Source organism: Podarcis pityusensis (assembly GCF_964106645.2).
Source record: "Podarcis pityusensis genome assembly, chromosome: Z".
Lineage (NCBI taxonomy): Eukaryota > Metazoa > Chordata > Lepidosauria > Squamata > Lacertidae > Podarcis > Podarcis pityusensis.
In genome coordinates, this window is record NC_138044.1 from 16611712 (window position 1) to 16634946 (window position 23235).

At 44.1% G+C, this 23235-nt stretch overlaps 1 protein-coding gene across 3 annotated transcripts in view; it reads left to right on the forward strand.

Annotated features, from left to right (window-relative positions):
- Nucleotides 1-23235, forward strand: part of NUP188 (nucleoporin 188) — a 47426-nt gene that overhangs the window by 13882 nt on the left and 10309 nt on the right. For 2 of the 3 annotated variants that reach the window (XM_080989709.1, XM_080989710.1), the window contains exons 14-37: nt 570-689; nt 997-1123; nt 3232-3387; nt 3984-4110; nt 5222-5309; nt 5415-5491; nt 6816-6930; nt 7422-7542; nt 7999-8065; nt 9033-9161; nt 10020-10153; nt 10651-10757; nt 11830-12036; nt 13200-13369; nt 13545-13614; nt 14411-14478; nt 15285-15498; nt 15805-15879; nt 16993-17078; nt 17992-18137; nt 18752-18933; nt 19564-19764; nt 20913-21005; nt 23046-23204. In XM_080989709.1, coding sequence (XP_080845835.1) covers nt 570-689; nt 997-1123; nt 3232-3387; nt 3984-4110; nt 5222-5309; nt 5415-5491; nt 6816-6930; nt 7422-7542; nt 7999-8065; nt 9033-9161; nt 10020-10153; nt 10651-10757; nt 11830-12036; nt 13200-13369; nt 13545-13614; nt 14411-14478; nt 15285-15498; nt 15805-15879; nt 16993-17078; nt 17992-18137; nt 18752-18933; nt 19564-19764; nt 20913-21005; nt 23046-23204 — 3039 coding nt within the window. The remainder of the gene's footprint in view (nt 1-569; nt 690-996; nt 1124-3231; nt 3388-3983; nt 4111-5221; nt 5310-5414; nt 5492-6815; nt 6931-7421; nt 7543-7998; nt 8066-9032; nt 9162-10019; nt 10154-10650; nt 10758-11829; nt 12037-13199; nt 13370-13544; nt 13615-14410; nt 14479-15284; nt 15499-15804; nt 15880-16992; nt 17079-17991; nt 18138-18751; nt 18934-19563; nt 19765-20912; nt 21006-23045; nt 23205-23235) is intronic. The other variant, XM_080989711.1, reaches the window with a different exon arrangement.

Genomic DNA, 23235 nt, shown 5'->3' on the forward strand with positions numbered 1-23235 from the left:
TTGCATTGTGGCCTTCGGAAAACTATTGGTGATGGGCATTATTATAGTTGTGATGGGCAGATTGTGTTCTTTACTTCATTCTGATTAGCAGCAGTGGATTCCAAGACTGACTGGGGAGTAGGAAAGTGGCCATTTGCAGTGCTGGCCAGCCTGGGCTCTGCATCCATGTGGACTCTGAGGCTGGCAGACAGAGAAACCAGCAGAGCTGGGGATCTGCTGCTGCAGTCTGTTTGGTCTTTACCTCCTTTGATGGCCTGGGCTGCCCATCCACTGCCTTTTGTCATGCTGTAGTTTGCACTGTGGCCAGGGGAACTGCCACATGGCAACACACTTTCATTTTTATTACATAGTCTGTTACAAACTTTTCTATCTCAAACTTCTATTGCTCATGCACCATCTCCAAACTTGTCCACCTCTAAACTTCCAGTGGCTAGGAAGTGGAGCACACTTGTGCTCTAAAGCTAGGAACTCCCAATGCCCAAGCTGATCTGATGTTAGCAGCTCAAGAAAATGCCTTTGATTAGCACCAGTTTGTAATGGACATTCTGTGCATGTCTTTCTCACACCAGGAGCCAAGTGCAGGTCTGGGCATTATTTTGGACAGTGTCTGCGGGATGTTCCCCCACCTCCTCTCTCCTCTTCTGCAGTTACTCACAGCCCTTGTGTCTGATAAATCTACAGCAAAAAAGGTACATTTGGAGGCTAATAAATCCTAGAGTGCTTTTAATTACCACTGTCTGGAACCAGTGCAGTTGCTAGAATGTGGAAATTATACTGGGGAGACTGGTTTAAAAATCTGTATTCAGTCACAGGCTGGAGCTTGGGCTTTTAAAGTCAAGCTTTCAAAAGGTAGTTGTGGTGATAAAAATAAGATGGGGCATGCACACTACCTTAGATAAAAGAGTGGGGTGGTTATGTGAAAGATATATCAGACTTCCAACTCCTTCCCACAATGAAGGAGTCTCTGCCTTTGTCCCCCCACCTCTCTGCTTAAAGGTCTATAGCTTCTTGGATAAGATGTCCTTCTACATAGAGGTCTACAAGCACAAGCCTCCAGATGTAGTTTCTCATGAAGACGGTACCCTGTGGCGAAGGCAGGCGCCGAAGCTGCTGTATCCCCTTGGTAAGAAAGAAGGAAGGGCTCTTTGCCCCAGGGTCGTCCCAACTCCTTGTTTGTCCTCTCTAATTATTCTTATTTTTATTACACTCGTATCCCACCTTTCTTCCAAGGAGCTCAAGGTGGTGTACGTAGTTCTTCCCGCTCCATTTAATCCTCACAACAGCCCTGTGAGTTAGGTCAGGCTGAGAGGCAACGATTGTCCCAAGGTCACCCAGTGAGCTTCATGGCTGAGCAAGGGGATTTGAACACTTGCCTCCCAATACCTGTCAAGCAGCATGGGAAGCAGAAGTTGGGACCATTTGGGATCCTACAGTTTTATGTTCTGCTGAGGCGGCCAGCATCAAATGCCCAGGGCCACCTTCTGGACCATAATTGCCACCTTGGAACTGTGACACTATCTAATAGTCCAAAAGATTTCCATGATAACTAAATGATACTGCAAAGATGCAAAACAATGGAGAGGCATATGTGTGGCCCAAAAAGTGAAAACTTTAGGAGAGTAATGGGACAATAAAGAGGCAGGGCAGGAGTGGGGAATATTTTTCAGGCTGAGGACCACATTCTTTTCCAGGAGCCACATGCCAGTGGTGGTGGGGCAAAGGCAGAAGCTGGCAGAGCAGCAAATGTGCATCTTACCAGTAGGCTAGTTTCTACAGAGTCATGGACACACCTCTCCATCTTCTGTCCAGACAAACCAAAGGCAGCATCAGAGTTCAGGTGCATGTTCCAGGAAGCTGAAAACCTTCAAGGCGGGTGGGAAGCAGGAACAGGAGTGGGTGGCCTGGTGAGCTTGAGATAGAGGATGGAATATGAATGATAGGCGTGAGAGGTGATGGTATCAGTGTGTCAAAACTTTGCTTCCTTAATAGAGCCAATAACAAGAAGCTTCTGTGACATTTTCTGATAATTGTGTTTTGATTGAGTTGGTGGTGGTGGGACATAATAAATATTATCACCATCATCATTCCCTTGGCACATAAGTTTGGTGACTGTATGGTAATTTCTATTTTACACCTATCAAAAGAATGTGAAAGTTAAATGTTGGTTTGTTAGTTGTTCTGTATATACTACTTGCACTTAGCTTAAAGGTAAAGGGACCCCTGACCATTAGGTCCAGTTGTGGCCGACTCTGGGGCTGCGGCGCTCATCTCGCTTTATTGGCTGAGGAAGCTAGCGTACAGCTTCTGGGTCATGTGGCCAGCATGACTAAGCCGCTTCTGGCGAATCACAGCAGCGCACGGAAATGTCGTTTACCTTCCCACCGGAGCGGTACCTATTTATCTACTGGTGCTTTGATGTGCTTTCGAACTGCTAGGTTGGCAGGAGCAGGGACTGAGCAACGGGAGCTCACCCCGTTGCAGGGATTCGAACCGCTGACCTTCTGATCGGCAAGTCCTAGGCTCTGTGGTTCAACCCACAGTGCCACCCGCATCCCGCACTTAGCTTGGGTGAAACCAAATGATCCTGTGATATTTTTCCTTGTATCTGGCTTGGTTTTGTCTTCTTTTGTTCTTATGTAATGCCACAAGGTAGTAAAATTATTAACCAGGCAGGTGCCTTCACTTTGTTCTTTTTGGCACCTGCTAACCCCCCCCCCTTTTTTTAGACAAGCCTGACCAGATATGTAGAAAGTCAATGCAAGTATTAATCTATTGTTAACCTATTGCTAGTTTAACTTTATGAAAGTTCTAAAGGGAGAGAGTGGATTGGTTGTCTTATTCTGCAGCTGATTCATACTATCCTGTATATGTGCCCTGAGATGGATCCTCACAGCAGGTAACGTTTTTAAGCAGAGGCTGGATGGCCGTCTTACCATGGATGCTTTAGTTGAGATTCCTGCATTTCAGGGGGTTGGACTAAATGACCCTGAGGGTCCCCCCAACTTTATCCAATTCTATGGTTGTTGTTGATTCTTCTTATTGATAACTTTTTAACTTTTGCTTTTAGAGCTTTTTTATACAATCAAGCTGTGTATGAATCTTATGAAATAAATCATTCTGGAATGTTACTTGTTTTTTTCCTAAATACAAATGTCCGTAGTTTAAGAAATTTCAACTCGCACGAAGGTCTTGACTTTGTTTTGCTCCTTGTCCCCTTTCCCCGCTTTTTAGGGCTAGGCCAGACAAACCTACGGATACCTCAGGGAACAGTGGGCCAGGTGATGCTGGATGACCAGGCCTATTTGGTACGATGGGAGTACTCCTACAGCAGCTGGACGCTGTTTACTTGCGAGATTGAGATGCTGTTGCATGTAGTGTCGACTGCAGGTGAGTCTCTCCCAGAAATTTGGAAAAGCAGGGTGGGGACTCTGTAAAATATGTTGTGAGGTGTACTGCTAACTCAGTGACAGAGCAGCAGCCTTGCATTCAGAAGGTCCCAGGCTCAGTCCCCAATGGCATCTCCAGGTAGGACTGGAGCAGGTAGTGCTAGGAGACACTCCCTGCCTGAAACCCTGGAACGCAGCGTTGCTGCCAGTTAGTGTCTACAGTACTAAGCAAAATAGAACCCAATGGTCTGACTCAGTAGAAGGCAGCTTCCTACGCTCCTGTTTAATTCAGTCCTTTATTCAGAACTATGAGGACCAGAGCTCGGTGACATTTGCATGGAGAAGGTCCCAAGTTCAATCCCTGATGTCTCCATGTAGGCGTGGCTGAAACCACCACTGAGAGCCACTGCTGCCAGTCAATGTAAACAATAGTAAGCTAGATGGACACTAGTCTCACACAGTATAAGGCACCTTCCTGTGTTCCTATGATGAGTAAAACAAAAACCCATCAGCTCACTAGTAGCTCCTGCTTCTTTATGTTCCTTGCTTTTACCTTGTCTGGGTGTCTCACACTAAATGCATTCCTTTTTTCCCCAGATGTCATTCAGCACTGCCAGAGGGTTAAGCCGATCATTGATCTGGTTCACAAAGTCATCAGCACTGATGTGTCAATCGCCGATTGTCTCCTGCCCATTACTTCACGGATCTACATGCTGTTACAAAGGTAAAGGCAGCCTGTGTGGTCATTCTACTTAAGCCTCTCCAAGAGAGATGGAGATAAAACTCCCAAGTACTTATTTTTTTTTTTAAAAAAATTAATTGATTTTAACATATAAATTATAAAATGTACCACAAAACTTATCACTTATACAATCTTTTTAGTCTTCCATCAGCACCTCTGATGATCCACCGTTTTAACCACTTCTTATGCATTTCTTAACTTTATATTGCCTTTACATCTCTTAACAAATCATCCTTCCCCTTCTCCATTTTTGCAATACTTCCAATAATACTCCTCACAAAACTTCTAGCAAACCTACGAACGTCGTCTGATCTTCAGAAATACTTTTCAAATAGTCTGTAAATTTACTCCAGTCTTCCGTGAATTTCTAGTCCCGCCGGTTTTGAATCCCTGTTAGTTTATCTAGTTCTGTATAGTCCATTAACTTCATCCTCCATTCTTCAATCGTCGGTAATTCTTCTTGCTTCCATTTTTGGGCCAGTAATATTCTTGCTGCTGTTATTGCATATAAAAAGAGCTTATATTCCTTTCTATTTATATCACTTCCAACAATGCCCAGTAAAAATGCTTCTGTTTTCTTTATAAATGTATATTTCAACATTTTTTTCATCTCATTATATATCATCTCCCAGAAGCATTTCACCTTTTTACATTCCCACCACATGTGATAAAATGTTCCCTCTTTTTCTTTACATTTCCAACATTTATTACTGACTTTATACATTTTCACTAACTTGACAGGTGACATATACCATCTATACATCATTGCCATCACATTTTCTTTTAGGGCATTGCATGCAGTAAATTTCTTTCCATAATTTTACCCAATCACTCAGCTGTATATTTGGCCCAGTGAATCATAACCAACTTAACCTCCTCGTCCTTCAAATGCCATTCAAGCAGCAATGTATACATTTTAGACAAAATTTTAGAATCATTACTTAATATTTCTAATTCAAACTTTGATCCACTTTCATCAAATCCTTTTTCTAAAACTCCCAAGTACTTAAGCCGGTGCCGGAACGACGAGATGGTATCATCCTTTTGACTGTTTTGAAAAAGCTCTGTGTATTTATTTTTGCCTCTCTTCCAGGCTGACTACTGTTATTTCTCCCCCGGTTGACGTTATTGCTTCTTGCGTCAACTGTTTGACCGTCCTAGCCTCTCGGATGCCTGCAAAGGTAAAGGGGCCCTCTCTGGCTTTGCTTCTATTGGAGTTGTCTCCAACAGGTGTAATGATCAGATGTAATGAACAGATAAATACACTTTTTGCTCTCCCTTTTCAGGTTTGGATGGATCTTCACCACACAGGCTTTTTACCATTCGTTGCCAATCCGGTCTCTAGTATGAGCCACATGATCAGGTAATTTGACTGACATCCATGGAACAATGAATCCACTGACTGGATGGCCACCGTGTTTATTGTTACTTAAACACTTACAAACCATTAATTTTTAAACATTTTCTAAGCAATGTACAGCATAATAAATTGTAGCATTATAACAATAAACATATAGCAATTTAACAAAAACACAACATAAAGCCAGTGGAACAGTAGTAGAATCATAGAATGGAAGGGACCCAAGAGTCATCTAATCCAATGGAAACAGATATGGCCAAGCGGAATAATTTTATTGACTGTGGTTGGTAATGTGGTTTATTACCAAATACGATTTCTGGTTTGACAATGTTTGAATGTATAGTAATAAGCATTTAAGTCATTGAAATATATCTTACTTTCTTTCTGCTCCCTAATTGGATCCCTGACATCGCCAGGCAAGGCTGGGGGAGAGACCCTGCCTGAAACATCAAGAGAGCTGCTGCCAGTCAGTGTTGATAATGCTGACCTAGATGGATCAGCGGTATGATTCTGTCGAGTGCAGTTTCCTACGTTCCTGACTGGCAGTGACCCTTCAGGGTTTTAGAAAGTTTTGCCCACTTTTACCATTCACCATACAAAGGAAAGTGCTTTGCTACCGAGAGTATCCTCTCCATCTTGGTTTTTTTTTAAAAAATGATATTTATTAAAATTTCAGAAACAAAAAATTACGCAGTTAAAAATAAAAGAGACAAGGAAAAATACAGAAAAAAAGGAGAAAAAACATACAAAATACAAAGTATAGAATTTTTTTTTAGAAAAAACACTTAAAGACAAATTAATCCTTCCGTATCTTACATTTCATTTCCTTGCTTCCCTGACCTCCTCTCACCTCCCTTTTTTGTATTCCAATTCCATTGGTTAATTCAGCAATTCCTTTCCCTCTTTGTTTTTATCTTAGTCCTTTAACTTAATATATTATAGCTTTAGATTCTCACCTATTAACCATCCATTTTTGCATACACCTTAATGACATTGCTGCTAAAACCACTTAACTTCATTCTGACATCATTCTAAGATTCATTAATTTTACAATATTTCTGTAAGTAGTCTTTAAATTTCTTCCAATCTTCTTCCACCGACTCTTCACCCTGGTCTCGGATTCTGCCAGTCATTTCCGCCAATTCCATGTAGTCCATCACCTTCATCGAGTATCCTCTCCATCTTGGTATTAGGCAGCTTCCTATATTCTTGCGTGTCGTCGACAATTGCACACTCTTGCAGTTTCCTCAGTCATGGATTGGAGTGCACAGTCTCACACTTCCCTCACTTTCTTTCCCTGTTGCTTGTTTGTCCTCTTTTCTCACAGTGCAGAAGGAATGAATGCTGGAGGCTATGGCAGTCTGCTGATGAGTATTGAGCAGCCGCAGGGCGAATATGGTGTAACGACCTCCTTCTTGAATTTAGTCATGACACTCATACGGGTAAGTGCTTTTGGGGAGAAGGAATACTTCCTGCATCATGCAGTGGGGAACATTTATTAGTTTTTTAGACTGGGGTCTTATTGGTTTAAGGTGTTCTTGTTTTATTTTATTTTATTTTATATTGTATACTGCTTAGTGTTTGTGTAAAAAAATAAAAAAAATGCGAGCTGTTTCTGAATGTTTTTGAATAAATAAAAAATCAGCAAGGAATGTCCAGGCTTTTCTGCTTTTTTATTTTTTTGGGGGGGGGGATTTCCTGATTGACTTGAGATTCTTTACATTTATCCTGTTTTTCTACAAAGCATCCAAAGCATCTTATCTAAAAAGGAGAATATATATATATTGCTAAAATAAAAAACACAGTTGCATAATGGTTGCAGTAACTTCAGAAATACAGAAACAGGGTTTGGAATCGGGTAATAACAAAGAAAGCTTGTGGTCTCTTCATTCCTTTGATTTTGGTCTTGGGTTTCTTGACTGCTTTTCCTTAGGGGCAGCTTGGCAACACCCAAAGCCAAGGTCTGGTGCCGTGCATCGTGTTTGTCCTGAAGGAGATGCTCCCCAACTACCACAAATGGCGCTACAACTCCCATGGAGTGAGAGAGAGAATTGGTAAGCACGACTTCTGTGGGTGGATGGAGCTAAGGATTTGGGGTATTCCCACCCCACCCCAAACCTATAGCATTTGTGACCTGCTTTTCATCCAAAAAGGCTCCCAGAAGTGGATTACAATTGATTGAAACAAGACAGTACCTGCCCTCAATCTTGCCATCTTAAAGCACAGCACACAAAGGATTTTCATTTTTATAAAGAGAAACAGAAAGACATAGAGCCAACAAGTATAACAACCATTCAGAAAAAGTTACCTTGGACCTTACAATAACAAAAAAATGTGAAGGGTTGGCGTCGGGATACGGGTGGGGACCATTTTAAGCACAGCCAACTGACGCGCAATCTGGCGTGCAGGTCGTTTTGGACGCAGAAGAGAGGTGGGGCAGAACTGGCAGTTTAAGTCCACTCCCCACCCCTGTCCTGACAATGGTTTCCCTCTCCCTCTTGGTTTTTCAGGTTGCCTTATCCTGCAGCTGATTCATGCTATCCTAAATCTGTCCCCTGAGATGGAAACTCAGAGCAGGTAAATTTAAGGTTTTTAAACAGAGGTTATATGGTCATCTGCCATGGATGCTTTAGTTGAGATGACCCTTGGGGTCCCTTCCAACTCTGCATTTTGTGTGTGTGTTTTGTGCCTATGATTTTTTTGTCATAGGAAGCTTCCTTTCTGTCAGGTCAGACTACTTGTTCCTTCTAGCCCAGTGCTGTCTGCTCTGAGTGGCAGCAACCTTCCAGCGTCTCTGGTGGAGAGAGGGGTCTTTCCCATTATTTGCTAACTCCAGAGAAGCCAGAGTGGTGTTCTCCAGCTGTTCTTAGGCTCCAGCTCCCATCAGCTCCAGCCAGCATGGCCAGTGATCAGGGATGGTGGTATTTGTAGTCCAGCAACATCTGGAGGGCCCCATGTTGGCTGTTGGCTGGGACCTTCTGTATGCAAAGCATGTGTTTTCCCCTACAGATTTTGTTTCCCCTATCCCAATAATAATAATAATAATAATAGTAATAATTCACAGCCGCATGCACACTTCCTTTTCAGAATGGGAGTTGTTGTTGTTGCTCCTTACATCATTTTTATAATAAATCTATCTTAAACTTACGATGAAAGTGGAACAAATGAAACATAAGAAACTACCTTGTACTGAGTTGGTTCATCTAATTCAGTACTGTCTACATTGACCTGCAGTAGCTCTCCAGGCCTACCTGGAGATACCAGGGATTGAACCTGGGACCTTTTGCATGCCAAGCGGATGCTCTACCACTGAGCTACTGCCCTATCCCTCAGAATGGGATGAGTTTTTAAATTTATACCCCCACTCTTCCTCCCAAAGGAGACCAGGACACGACAACCCTGCGTAAGAGTTGAACTGCTAGTACTCATGGCTATGGAGACGTCAGCTCTCTGTCCACTTTTTTTTTATAGCGCTGGTTGTATTGGGGGTTAACTGTGAGGACTTTCACATTGAGTTGAGATCCATGTTCTTGCCTTTTTTCAGCGGGGCCCCTAGCCTGCAGTCCCTCTGCATCTTCAGCCTGGCCAACACGGAAGCAGGACAGGCCGTCATAAACATCATGGGCATTGGTGTGGACACCATTGATATGGTGATGGCCACACAGTCTAGCAGGTGAGTACTTTGTTGCCTGCCCCCCTCTCAGCTCCCCAGGGGCATTCTTTTGTAAGGAATAGCAGATAAAATATTGACATGTTGCATTGTAGCAAATAAAACAATACGAAAAAATGCAGTGGTTCAATAATTCCAGCAGCTAGTAAGCCAACGGAAGTAAACATGGTGAAGTAGAAGTTAAAAACAGTACAGTAAATAAACCACCAAAATCCTAGGTGAATAGGTACCCTGTTGGAGGTAGGGTATACCAATTGCTGGGAATCACAAGTGGGGAGTGTGTTGCTGTTGTGCTCAGGTTCTGCTTGCAAGCTTCCGATTGAGACCTCTGGGTGGCCACTGTGAGAATAGAATGCTGGAGTAAATGGGCCACTGGCCTGATCCAGCAGGATTCCTCTTATGTTCTCTTTCTCCCCTGTCAGAGGTTGTTTGAGTCTGAATACTGGTTGGTGGAAATCGCAAGTGAAGAAAGTCGCTGTTGCCCTTGGATCCTGCTCATGGCTTCCAAAGAGGCCAATTATTGGCTTCTGTGTGAACAGAGTGCTGAGCTAGATAGGCCATAGGTCTCATCTAGCAGACTCAACCACCTTAGTTAGGCACCAGGAACCCAAGGATGCATGGGGTGGTGTAGGTCTTGAACAAAGGCCCCAGTGGGAACTCTGCCAGTTGTGTGTGTCTGCTTGCACTGTGATCTTACAACCCTAAAAGGAGGGTGGTGGTTATGTGGCCCCTAATACAGAGGTGTGCTTGAGTTTCATGCATTGATTTGAGGTTAGCCATTAGCCTCTAATGTGATCAGAGTGCTCTGAAAAAGTGCTGTGGAAATGATGGGTGCTAATGCAATTCTTGCTGACAATGCAGTGATGAGTCTCATGGCCAGGGCCAGCTGCTCATCCAGACAGTGAAACTGGCGTTCTCTGTCACCAACAACGTTATCCGGTTGAAGCCGCCGTCCAATGTGGTGTCTCCTCTGGAACATTCCCTTACGCAGCATGGTAGGTACCTCCTTTTATATGTTCTGTAGCCAGGAATGTGGCACACTAGTTTTATGCCTATACAGCCTGTGTGTAGTTTTCTTGTTTCCTTTTAATTACATGTTTACCAGAGAGAGGAAGGGAAAAGGAAAAGAAAACTACCTCATCAGCTCACATTAACAATTGTTATAGCCCTTGAATTTTTAACATTTAACAATTACAATTTCTAATCTACTGTATTCTTCTTCACATTTTTGTTTTAAAAACAGCACCTTTTAAGAAAAAAAATCCAGTGACTATCAGTACATCCATTTTAATTTAAACATATTAATTGATATGTGTGATTGAAACAGGTACCTACAACCTGTGTGTGGTTTTCAAAATTTGCATTTTGAGAAAGGGATGTGGGTTGATGAAGGAAGCTGCTTTTTTTTACACTTCCTTCGTAAGGAAATATTTTCCTCAGAGATGCATGAATCTTCTTTGTGATTTTTTTTAAAAAACTCTGCTCTTGCCAGGTGCCCACAGGAACAACCTGATTGCTATCTTGGCCAAATATATCTACCACAAACACGACCCTGCCTTGCCACGCCTCGCCATCCAGCTTCTGAAGCGGCTTGCCACAGTAAGTCTTTTACTGTTTTCTACCCATTAAAGGGCTTTTGTGGTTTTTCCATGGAGATGATTCATTATATTTGTTAGTCGCAATTCTTACAAGGCCATTGAAAGCAACTTCATTTCCCCATCCTTAAAAATAGGACCTCCTGTGTGGTTGGGGGAAATCAGTACAGTGGTACCTCAGGTTACATACGCTTCAGGTTACATACACGTCAGGTTACACACTCCGCTAACCCAGAAATTGTGCTTCAGGTTAAGAACTTTGCTTCAGGATGAGAACAGAAATTGTGCTCCGGCAGCGCGGCAGCAGCAGGAGGCCCCATTAGCTAAAGTGGTGCTTCTGGTTAAGAACAGTTTCAGGTTAAGAACGGACCTCCGGAACGAATTAAGTACATAACCCGAGGTACTACTGTAGTCACTAACTGTTCTATCTCCACTGTTGGAGGCAGCAATGCATCTGAACTCTGGTTGCTGGGAACCACAGGAAGGGAGTGTGTTGCTGTTGTGATCAGGTCCTAATTGCAAGCTTCTCATTGGGGCATCTGGTTGGCCTGATCTAGCAGCCAGGCTCTTACGTTCTTATGCCCACCCCCTACAGTAAGCAGGACTTCTCAGAATTTCTGAAAAGTCCTGAAGGGGTCACCACTGCTGAATACACAGAAAGAGTCCTGCTGAATCAGGCCAGTAACCCCTCTTATCTATCATCCTGCTCTCACAGTGGCCCACTAGATGCCTCCATGAGAAGCCCTCAAGCAGGAACCAAGCACAAGAGCAACACTCTCCCCTCCCGTGGTTTCCAATAATGGGTATTCAGAAGCATTGCTGCTTCCAACACTGGTGGCCAAGCATAGCTGTTGTGGCTAGTAACATATTATAAAGCTTCAGTGGATTAGGTTTGGCAAATCTGAGACCTTCTTCCTCTCTATCCTGTTACAGCATCCAAAGTCAATCTCTCCTGAACAAGCATAAGAATAGTGAATGCCTAAGCATTTTTGAAAAGCATTGCAATGCTTTTTAAAAATTGGATTGGATTTTGACAAATTTGGTTATTTAGTAGAGTTTTATTTCATTTATTTTAGGTTGCTCCAATGTCTGTCTATGCCTGCCTTGGGAATGATGCTGCTGCCATCCGTGATGCCTTCCTGACACGCCTGCAGAGCAAAATCGAGGACATGCGCATCAAAGTCATGATTCTCGAGTTCCTCACCGTTGCTGTGGAAACGCAGCCTGGCCTCATTGAGCTGTTCCTCAATCTGGAAGTAAATGATGGGACTGATGGATCAAAGGTAGACTCTGTGTGTGTGCACGTGTGTGTCTGAGAGAGAGAGAGTGCGAGAGCGCGCGAGAGAGCACACAATAATTTTTCACTTTTGTGACCTAGAATCGTTACCTTAGCCACCTCCCTTTTGCTTGAATGATTCAGCCCACATATTTTGATCTGCTTTAATATTTGCATGCTGCTTTCCCATTCACAGCATTGAGTTCAAAGAAGCTTGAGAGAATAGCAGAGCATTAAAAATTAGAACCTCCATACAGTTCAGTGTGCAAACTCACAATAGTTCAAAGAGTATTGTGATAATTCAAAGATCAGAAGTTGCAGGTCAGCATCAGCCCTGAAACCAGCTGACATAATCTCTCTGACATAATCTTTCTTCACTCACCGCAGCAGCCACAATCCTAGGCTTTCCACAAAGGAGATCTGGTTTCACTCAGCACTTGATAGAACACCCACACACAAAACCTTTACAAAAACTTGCACAGTCGCTGGCTACTAGTTCGTGCCTAGGTTTAGGCACAAGGTGAGAAAGTTTGCAGTGTTTGGGACTTTTTAGTTTAGAGGCGACATTGTAAGCTTATAGACATGTGACAGAGAAAGTGGATAGAGAGAGGTTTTCCTTCCTTTCTCATAACACTAGAATGTGTAGTCTTCCATTGAAGCTGGAGTTCTTCAAGCAGCACACAGTTAACAATGGAGCTCGCTCCCACAGAAGGCAGTGATGGTCACCAACCTAAATGGCTTTGGATTGGACAAATTCATAGAGGAGGATAGGGCCATCAGTGGCCACTAGCCATGATGGCTATGCTCTGCCTCCACATTCTGAGGCAGCTATGCTTCTGAATATCAGTTGTTGGAAAGCACAGGAGGATCTTACAGGTTTCCCATAATGACCATCTGGTTGGCCACTGTGAGAAAAGGATGTTGGGCCAGATGGCGGGTCATAGGTCTGATCCAGCAGACTCTTATAAGTTTCCTCTCTGCCACAGAAGGGGCAGAATTCAGCATTCTCTTTTCTCTCCCAGTGACTTGACCACATTATATGGTCGCCACACAGACTTCTACACTCCTGCCACCCTGCTTTTGTAGCTTCTGTGAACTAAAGCATGTCCTTAAAAGTTTTTCTCCTCTCCCACTGCCACTCTTTTTGCATTTTGTTTTTTTCTGGTATAGGAATTCAACTTAGGAGAGTGGAGCTGCCTTCACGTAGTTCTGGAGCTGATAGACACCAAACAGCAGGAGCGGTATTGGTGTCCCCCGCTTCTCCAGCGAGCTGCCATTGCCTTCCTTCATGCCCTCTGGCAGGACCGCCGGGATAGTGCTATGTTAGTCCTCCGCACCAAGTAAGTGATAAATTTTCTCGTCTCATGTTGCAACCCGTCTGGGAGCAGGCACAAAGTAGAGCACTTTAATCACCAACACAAACACAGTTATCCTTCTATCCTTAGGAATGTTTTGAAGTTGGCAAAAAAATGTGAACAATGCCTGATTTTGTCTGTTTTTCTGCAATTTTTGTAGGCCAAAGTTTTGGGAAAATTTAACTAACCCACTCTTTGGAACCCTTCCTCCGCCTTCCGAAACGTCTGAGGTGAGTTGCTTCCATAGTAAGTAGCACTAGTTTGTGGACCTGCATGTCTCCTGCTACCATACAGTGGTGCCTCGCAAGACGAAATTAATCCGTTCCGCGAGTCTCTTCATCTTGCGGTTTTTTCGTCTTGCGAAGCACGGCTATTAGCGGCTTAGCGGCTGTTAGCGGCTTAGCGGCTATTAATGGCTTAGCGGCTTAGGGGCTATTAACGGCTTAGCAGCTTTAAGAAAAAGGAAACAAACTCGCAAGAACTCGCAAGACGTTTCGTCTTGCGAAGCAAGCCCATAGGGAAATTCGTCTTGCGGAACGACTCAAAAAACGGAAAACCCTTTCGTCTAGCGAGTTTTTCGTCTTGCGAGGCATTCGTCTTGCGGGGCACCACTGTATTTTGGGTGTTACAGCCTTTAATTGCTATTCCCCCTAGGTAAGATATACAGGATAGATACATTTTAAAAGAGTAAAGTAAAATTTGATAGATTTCCAAGTTCCAACATCCCCACCCCATCAGTATGCTTGATGGGACAGAAGGCATGAAATATTCCCAGGTAAATTTGGTTTCTGTCCTTTTGTTTCTGTATGAGCCACCAGCCTGATAGTTCTCAAATCAAAGCAAAACAAATCAAAATTTATTGGTCAACCAAATACAGAATATAGAAATGAAGAAAAGAGAACAAGCAAACAGATTTTAGCAAGCAAACAAAGTTAATAGCAGCATAATAAAATGTGTAATAAAACACATATGATACATAAAACATGCACATATACATTCCACATAACTCCCTTTCCCTCTCTGTAGCTCAGCATCTTGGACACCTGTGCCTTGATCATGAAAATCATTTGTCTGGAGATCTACTATGTAGTTAAGTAAGTATCATTCAGAGCATATCGTAAAAGCCGGTGACCTGCTTCTGCCAGCTCAGTACAGATGTAATAGGAAATTATGGGTTGTATGCAGTGCATACTAAGTTGAAATCACTTAGTAGTGCATACTAGTTCTACTGGTGAAAAACGTTTTGCATCAGCAGAATGTTGTGCAAGAGAATTGTATAAGCATATGTTGCACAATAGATGGCACAATCTGTTGTAGAGCATGTTACCGCCAGCACAGTTGACTTTCCCAAGTGTTCCCAAGTGGCGTTGCCAGTCCTGTGCTGCTCCGTGTTGCTCCTTTCCACCTCCAAAATTCAAGGTTGAAAGGAGCAAGGCAGGGCGGCTTGCAAATAAATTGAATGGAAACTGCTCCTCTCCTTGAACAAGGCTTGCTCTGACCACCCATCAGAGGATGGGCAATTGGGAGAAATCCTTGCTCCACCAAAGGAACAGTCTGGTGAGCTGTGTTTGGCCCATGGGCCATAGGTTCCCCACCACTTACTTACAGCTTCCTGTAGAATGGCACCTGTTTATTTTTGTATACCTTGTTTTTCATTATCTGATATATCTGCTATAGCTTTGATGTGAATTCTTCAAGGTGACCTATTCCAGCCTGGTGCTGTCCAATTGTTTTGGATTGCATCTCGCTTCAGCCCCATCCAGCTCGGCTTTATGATGTTGGGGCTGATGGGAATTGTAGTCCAAAGCATTTGAGGTCAAAGCTGCTTTAGCAGGAAGGGACACACTTCTACTTTTCTGCAAAACCAAGAGTAATCAAGAGCAAGAATCACGGCTCTCAGTTTCTCATTTGCCCATAGGGGTTCTTTGGACCAGTCGCTGAAAGACACACTGAAGAGGTTTTCCACGGAGAAGCGCTTTGCTTACTGGTCAGGCTACGTGCAGTCCCTGGCGTTCCACATGGCAGAGACGGAGGACAGTGGCTGCACCTCTATGTCAGAGTATCAGATGCTGATCTCCGCATGGCGGATGATGCTCATTGTTTCTTCCAGCCACGTAAGGAGGTTTTGTCTCTTTGCCTGTCCATAAAATGTTACAGTATAGAATGGGAGGTGGGATTGAATCACATTGCATCCACGTAAGTTAGTTGAGCCAGTTAACAGATTTGTCAAAAACAAAACAGCTATTACTTGAGAGAAAGAAGTTGCAACAGATTCTGCTCTAGTAATCTCAGATTTTACAGTTACCTGGTACTGCAGCTGCTGATTTCTCAACAAACATGCATCTTGCATATAAAGGAAGAAATGGGGGCAGGGAATGATTCTGTTACAAATTTTTAATGATGGACTTTGATCCTCTCAGGCCGACATCATGCACTTGACTGACTCCGAAGTCCAGCAGCTGTTCCTGGAGGTCCTGAGTGGGACTGAGGCTTTGGTGAGTGTTGTTAACATCGCTGCTTTTATCATCAATTTATTAATTGCCTTCTGAACCACTGTCTCAAGGCAATTTATGCGTAAGATAAAACAGTTAAAACCACCAAAGCAGCAAATGCATTTTAAAACAAGACTAAAGCCCTAACAAATGGGTACTTGTGGTGAAGACCCATTTATACAGCTAGGAAAGCACGTGGGAACAGAAAAATGCCTCCAGTTGGTTTTGGAAAGTGGAAAAGTGTCACACTATGAGTTACTGCAGAGTGGGCTTCTCACATCTTTAGAACTTGTAGGAGAGACTCTTGCAGACTGCGGCAGTCTGCTAGGTGTATAAGGGATAAAGCAAGCTGTATAGGCACTTAAATGTTAGTATTAACACCTTAAACATGACCCTTGGTAGCAGATTGGCAGGCAGTGATGGGTTCTAAGGTACCATTGAACTAGATCTTACTTTGAGTAGGCCTATTTCAGTTAATGAACATGATCCTTTTAACAGGTATACTCTGAGTAATACTTAGTTGAATAGCATCCTTGGTCTTCTACAGCTTGAAGTCATAGAGTTTGTTTAGCTGCTTTAAGTGAAGAAGAATGTATAAAAACAGTATGTAAGGGGGAAAGTATAGTTCCCAGGGTTCTTTCACAGGGAGAGCCATGTGGATGAAACACACTTCAAATTTATGGTGCATACGTAGGCTGTGTTTCTCCATTTCACTGGAGCATGATCAATGAGAAAAGTTTGTCCTGGTGCGCATTGCAGGATGCACGAACAGTTGTCCTGCCAACTTAAAGGTGCCCACAAAACTTAGGACCATTTATGTAGCAGTCTGGATCTTGGATCACACTCCTTTGAGATGCCCACCTGGCTCCCCCTCTGTCCTGAAGCCACTTAAAACATTTCCCTTTCTGTTTTTGGAAATAGAATCAAACATGCTTTTTTTCTTTCCTCCTCCCCCTGTGCTGTCGGTTTATTGACTTGTATCACATTTTTATTTTGTGGTTTTATTTTAAGGCTTGATGGTTGTCTATTCATGTTGCTTTCTCCTTTGGAAATGTTGTTTAGGGAGGCAATGTTAAAATCTTGTTACTCAGTCAGAATAAATAAATATTTCTGCAGTTGCTGGTTCCCACTTCGGTGTGTTGTCTACAGCTGGGATCCATGCTGTGCACCCTCCTCTTAATCCTGCTGAGACAGTGGAAGAGGTAGGTCTCTTGGGGGAAAGGATGCAGTAGCTTAGTGGCAGAACACATTCTTCTCATTCAGGAGGTCCTAGGTTCAGTTCCAAGCATTTCCAGGTGGTGGGTTAAGAAGGACTCCTTGCTGGTACTCTGGAGAGTTACTGTTAAGAAATCGATCCATAATTGTAAGAATTTGATCTTTTAGTGTGGCAGTACCTACACTTTTGAACTCCCTTCCTATTGACCCCAGGAAGGCACCTTCACTGTACTCTTTTCAGCCTCTATTTAAAACAAGCCTATCCAGACGTGCTTTAATTTCAGGTTTTTTTACTGCTCTAATAAAATAATCTTACGTTTTTACTTTCTTATTTGGTATTTTTTATTGATAATTTAGTATTTCTTGTAAACTGCTTACAGGTTTTACTGCAGTCAAGCAGTATATTTATTATTTTTATTATTATTTCAATCAATCAAATAATTCTTAAAATATCTGAAGGCAGTGGAAATGTAATATGCGATCCCAACCCTGTCTACTTAGCCCTATTTTATTCAGGGGATTTACTCTCCATTAAGGGGCACTGTAAACTTTTTTCTGTGCTTTATGGTCTCTAAAAGTCCTAATCCAGTTTTGAAGATGGCCAACACAAAAACAGGTGTGAACTATAGTGAACCACTGTTTAAGGCGGAATTGTTTGTTGATGGAGGAAACTAGAAAGTGAAGTGGTTTTACCATGCCCTCCGTGGTCTGCTGCTGGCAGATGATCAAGAGCAGGCAGGTGCTGGATGCGCTATGGTGAGGATTATTTCTCTCTTCTAAAGCAAACTCACCCAGGGAGGTTGTGAATCATGCAGAGCAGATGACATGCTGACATGTGTATAATTTTATGCATCTTAATATCTTTTCTTCCATTCCCCCCCCCCCCATCCCTGTTGTCAGTGAGTTGGGCTCTGTGGATAAAATCATAAATTCCTTGACAAAGATTCTGGATGGAGTGCTGCAGGCAGACCAGCAGATGATGGAAAAGACAAAGGCCAAAGTGTTCTCTGCTCTCATCACAGTCCTGCAAATGAAGCAGATGAAAGGTGGGGAGCTTTATATGGACAACTTCTGCGGACATCACTCTTGCTGCTTAGCGTAATGCCTTGAGCAGAGATGCTTGTGTTGTGTTATGTTGTTGTTTGTATATATGCCGCTTCTCTCCCAAAAGAGCCCGCCTTCCCACCCCCTGGGCAAATCGCACAGAACAATACACAGATGCAAAATTCACATGCAATACAACTTATTTAGGCAGCAGTTCCTCCTTGTAAGGGTCCCAAGTAGGAGTGTAGGGCAAGGCAGGCGGAAAATCTGGTGCCCTTTGAAGGTTCCGGTGTTTGCATGGGAAAGAATGTGGTTTCTGAACCCAAGCATTCCCGAAGTAGTTTGGGAACAAACCATGGGACAATAGCTTTGGACGCAGTGCCAGCCCAATACATTTATCACAGCTGAGGGGCAGATTCCAGCTAGGCAAATGCACTTGAGGAAGGAACAGAGCAGAGCTGGTGAGGGGGTATGGTCTAGGGAGAGTCCTGAGGGCCACATTCATCCCCTGGGAGTGATTCCCCACCTCAAAGTAAGGCTTTTGTCCAACACTAGGCTGCTCTATATGCTTTTCCTCGTGCTCCATATCAAATTGCTGTGTGCATGTGTGTTATAGTGAGTGAAGTTCCTGAGTATTCCCAGCTGGTGTTGAGCGTGTGTGAAACGCTCCAGGAGGAATTCATTGCCCTTTTTGACCAGACTCGGCATTCCCTGACTTCTGGGGACTCAACAGATGACAAAGACAGCATGGAAACAGACGATGCCTCCCGGCACAAGCAGAAAGACCAGCGAGATGGGGCAAGTGGCTACATTAGTCTTGGGGAAAGACTGGTGGGGGGTGGCATCTCCAACTGGGGCTTAGCTGCCCCTGTGTTCCTCGAAGGCAGGAAATCCTGAAACTTCAAAGAAAGTTGTTAATCCTTTCTCCCTTGAGGCCTCAGTTCATTTCCTGCCTTCATTCAGAGTGGACCACTTGATTCAGCTGACCTGCATAGCAAGAAGACAGTGATTTAAACTAAAGTTGTCTGGAGCCAAGCTCCACCTGACAGTGAATACATAATTGCACGGCAGAGTGGCCCTACTATGATTAAAATTTGATTGGATTCAACTCTTGGTCTCCCAGGTCTAGCCTGATGCTAACTACTGCATGCCACACTGTTGTGTAAAAGACGTAAATCCTTTTAAAAAATATTTTTTTGATAAAAGTATTTAACACTGCATTAATATGTATATGATGTGCAGTATGTATATGTGATGTGCACTAATATGTATACAATTAAACACCATATAAAACTAACACAAACTTAAAAACAACTGTTTGCTAGTAGCAGTCATCCTAAGTGGCTTGTTTTCTGACAGTCAGTATCCTTCCTTCCCCACCTGGGTGCCCATGTGCTCTTCGCTCCCTGCTCTGCCTCCTCCCAGCAGGTGTGTGTGCTGGGGCTTCACCTGGCGAAGGAGCTCTGTGAAGTGGATGAGGATGGGGATTATTGGCTTCAAGTTACCCGAAAGATCCCACTGCTCCCAACTCTCTTCACCACCCTGGAGATAAGCTTAAGAGTGAAGCAGAACCTGCACTTCACAGAAGCCTCGTTGCACCTGCTGTTGACCTTGGCCAGGACCCAGCAGGTGAGAAGAGGCAAAAGCTTTATGTTACTTCCACACAGTTTTAGCTAGCTAGTATTGAGCTATATGGCTGATCCCCGTTTCCCCCAACTGCTTGTGGCTGTATAATCTGTGGGGCACAGGTGGGGAACACGTGCCCCCTCAGCTGTTGCTGGGCTCCAACTCCCCTCATCCGTCATAGCTAATAGTCATGAGGTGATGGGAGTTGTGGTCCAAGCGACAGGTTCTGTCACTCCTGCTGCGGAAGGTGTTGGTATGGTTTTGCCGTTCGCCCCCAGCGTATGATATTCAGTGCCATGCTGCCTATAAGCATGGAGAGTCTGAGGATTCTCTGAATCAGAAAACACGTTGCATAGTTTAAAGTACTGGGAAGAATGACTCAAAGTGGCAAAGTCAAATGACATGTGGAGGAGAATGTGCGCATAACACAATCACATGGTTAGATTTCAGGGAAGATTGGCACATTGGGGATTTGTATCAGGTGAGCTTGCCAGCATGAAAGAAATATACAAAATCATACTGTTGTAGGAAGGAACCCTAAGGGTTAAACCCTCTGTAATGCAGGAGTCACAGCTAAAGAATCCCTGACACTAGCCATTCAACCTCTGTTCAAACTTATCCAGTGATATTTAATTTTCATTATTGGGATTTAATACAACTCCCTAAGCTGCGTACCAGCTCAGAGCTGAGCTCATTGTTTCATCCTCTGCTTGTCTTGTGGGTGGGCTGTTGGATCCAGATACTGGAGAGCCTGAGAGATGAGCAGGTAGAATGTTTTCCATTGTAAACATCAGAAGAAATCTGAGGGTCTTGTCAGAGAGCTCTGTGGCGGCTTCAGTTTAGCTCCACCACCTGGAGAGAGAGGCGGGTGATACCACTTCTCAAGAGCTGTTGACCCCCAACTCTTTATACAAATTCATGGAGAAGGAGAGGGCAATCAGTGGCTACTAGTCATGATGCCTTTGCCTTGCCTTCACAGTTGGAGGCAGCAGTACTTATGATTACCAGTTGCTGGAATCTGCCATGTTAGGTGGGAAATGCTATTGTGCTTGGGTCCTACTTATGGGTTTGCCACTGTGAGAACAGGATGCTGGACTAGATGGACCCCCTTTGGCCTCATTCAGCAGGGCTCTTCTTATGTTCTCTTGCAGGGGGCAGCAGCTGTGGCTGGAGCTGGCGTCATGCAAAGCATTTGCTTGCCTCTTTTGAGCGTGTACCATTTGAGCAGTGATGGAGCTGGTCAGGTGAGTGACTCCTCTTCCTTTTCCAGTGTGGGTGACCCACTTTGTCAGAACTTTGCTTTGCTGCCATGGTGAAGCAAGGGGTTACTTTAAGTATACCATTATAATTATCTGCTGCTGTTACTTATGTAATTCCATTGGTGTATCTGGCACTTTAGGGATGCGGGTGGCGCTGTGGGTAAAACCTCAGCGCCTAGGACTTGCCGATCGCATGGTCGGCGGTTCGAATCCCCGTGGCGGGGTGCGCTCCCGTTGCTTGGTCCCAGCACCTGCCAACCTAGCAGTTCGAAAGCACCCCCGGGTGCAAGTAGATAAATAGGGACCACTTTATAGCAGGAAGGTAAACGGCGTTCCGTGTGCTGCTCTGGTGCCGGTTCGCCGGAGCAGCTTCGTCACGCTGGCCACGTGACCCGGAAGTGTCTGCGGACAGCGCTGGCTCCCGGCCTCTAGAGTGAGATGAGCGCACAACCCTAGAGTCTGTCAAGACTGGCCATACGGGCAGGGGTACCTTTACCTTTTATGTGGCACTTTACAAAGGTGTTTTTAATATACATACCACTGAAGTGAAGGACACGGGTCAGGTGTTGGTCATCAGGTGAGCTGTGCATAAGCAAGCTGCCAGCTAGCTCTGCTGAGGCTGTTTTTATTAGCACAATATGCAAAACCAGTCAGATACATTTTGGACGGTGACCTTTACACATCTTCCAATCCCGAGATCGAGGGGTGGTACAAAGTTATTTTGGCACCTGTTTCCACCGCGTCACTTTCCCCTTGCACAATGTTTAATCAAAAGAGACAAAGGTCACAGACAGGGCACGGCAGACTTCTAAGAGAGCAAAAGGTTAGATAGAGGGCATGATGTTCAGACAGCTATGGCTTGTCTGCGGGTGGAAGTGTGCTCCACACCCAGCAATCATTCCTTCATACCATCAATTTACATAATATAGTGTGGTATACAGCAGCATATGCAGTAAAATATAAAACACCATAAAGGGAGATGGGGGTTATCAGGGAGGTTTAGAGGGTGGTGACAAGGGGAAAGGCCTCTTCCATTGTGGCTCCCTGTCTCTTCCCAATAAGACCCGCCTGGCTCCTTCACTGACATCTTTTTGGTGACACATAAAGATAGACTTATAAGATGTTGCTTTGTTACTAGTGTTCTGTCAAAGCTTCCTTTGGTTGTTAGGGGGTTATTTGCAGTTTTATGCGGTATAATGTTTTTATATTGTTTTTAAATGTGTTGTACGTTGCTTGGAGACATTCTGGTAACAAACAACTTGAGAAGTCTAATAAATCATATTGTCACTTAAAATGACTGTCTGATCAGAAAATGCAAGCAGTTGTGTAGGCTTGTCTTCATAGAAAGGGCTTTCAAGAGAAAGTCAAAAGCAAGGTGCCTGCTGAGTCTCCTGGAAGAGCATTCTGCAGCAGGGGACTGACCACAATAAATGCCTAGTGGAGGCCGATTAGGCCTCTGTAACATGAGAGACAACTAACAGCACTCCTCTGGATGATCTCAGTGATCAGGCTGAGATACACGGGCTTGAGCATTTTTGAGTATAAGAGCACTGGTCTCTGACCTGAGGAGCTTTCAATCTAAATTTTACCTTAAGGATAAAGGAGAGAAATTGGGAGAGGGGAGGCGGAATATCCAGCTGTAAACAGGGTCTATCAATGTTGACATCCCTGGAGAAACCCAATTCTATCAGAAAGCAACTGGCCCCTTCTCAGAAACATCTGCATAGCAATTATTTGTGTATTTGAATGGTGTGGTCCTCATTCAAATGGAGCCAGTATGGTGTAGTGGTTAAGAGCGGTAGTCTCGTAATCTGGGGAACCGGGTTCGCGTCTCCGCCCCAGTTGCTGGGTGACCTTGGGCCAGTCGCACTTCTTTGAAGTCTCTCAGCCCCACTCACCTCACAGAGTGTTTGTTGTGGGGGAGGAAGGGAAAGGAGAATGTTAGCCGCTTTGAGACTCCTGAAGGGGAGTGAAAGGCGGGATATCAAATCCAAAACTCTTCTTCTTCTTCTTCATGTCATGCAGGCGCAGGCTTCGTTGCGGAAATCTCTGGATGCCCCTTCCTGGCCAGGAGTCTATCGCCTTTCCATCTCCTTGATGGAGCGCCTTCTGAAGACGTTGCGGTACAACTTCCTGACTGAAGCCTTGGACTTCGTGGGCGTCCATCAAGAGAGGATCCTTCAGGTTTGTTGGGAAAGTTGTTTGTCATTAAACT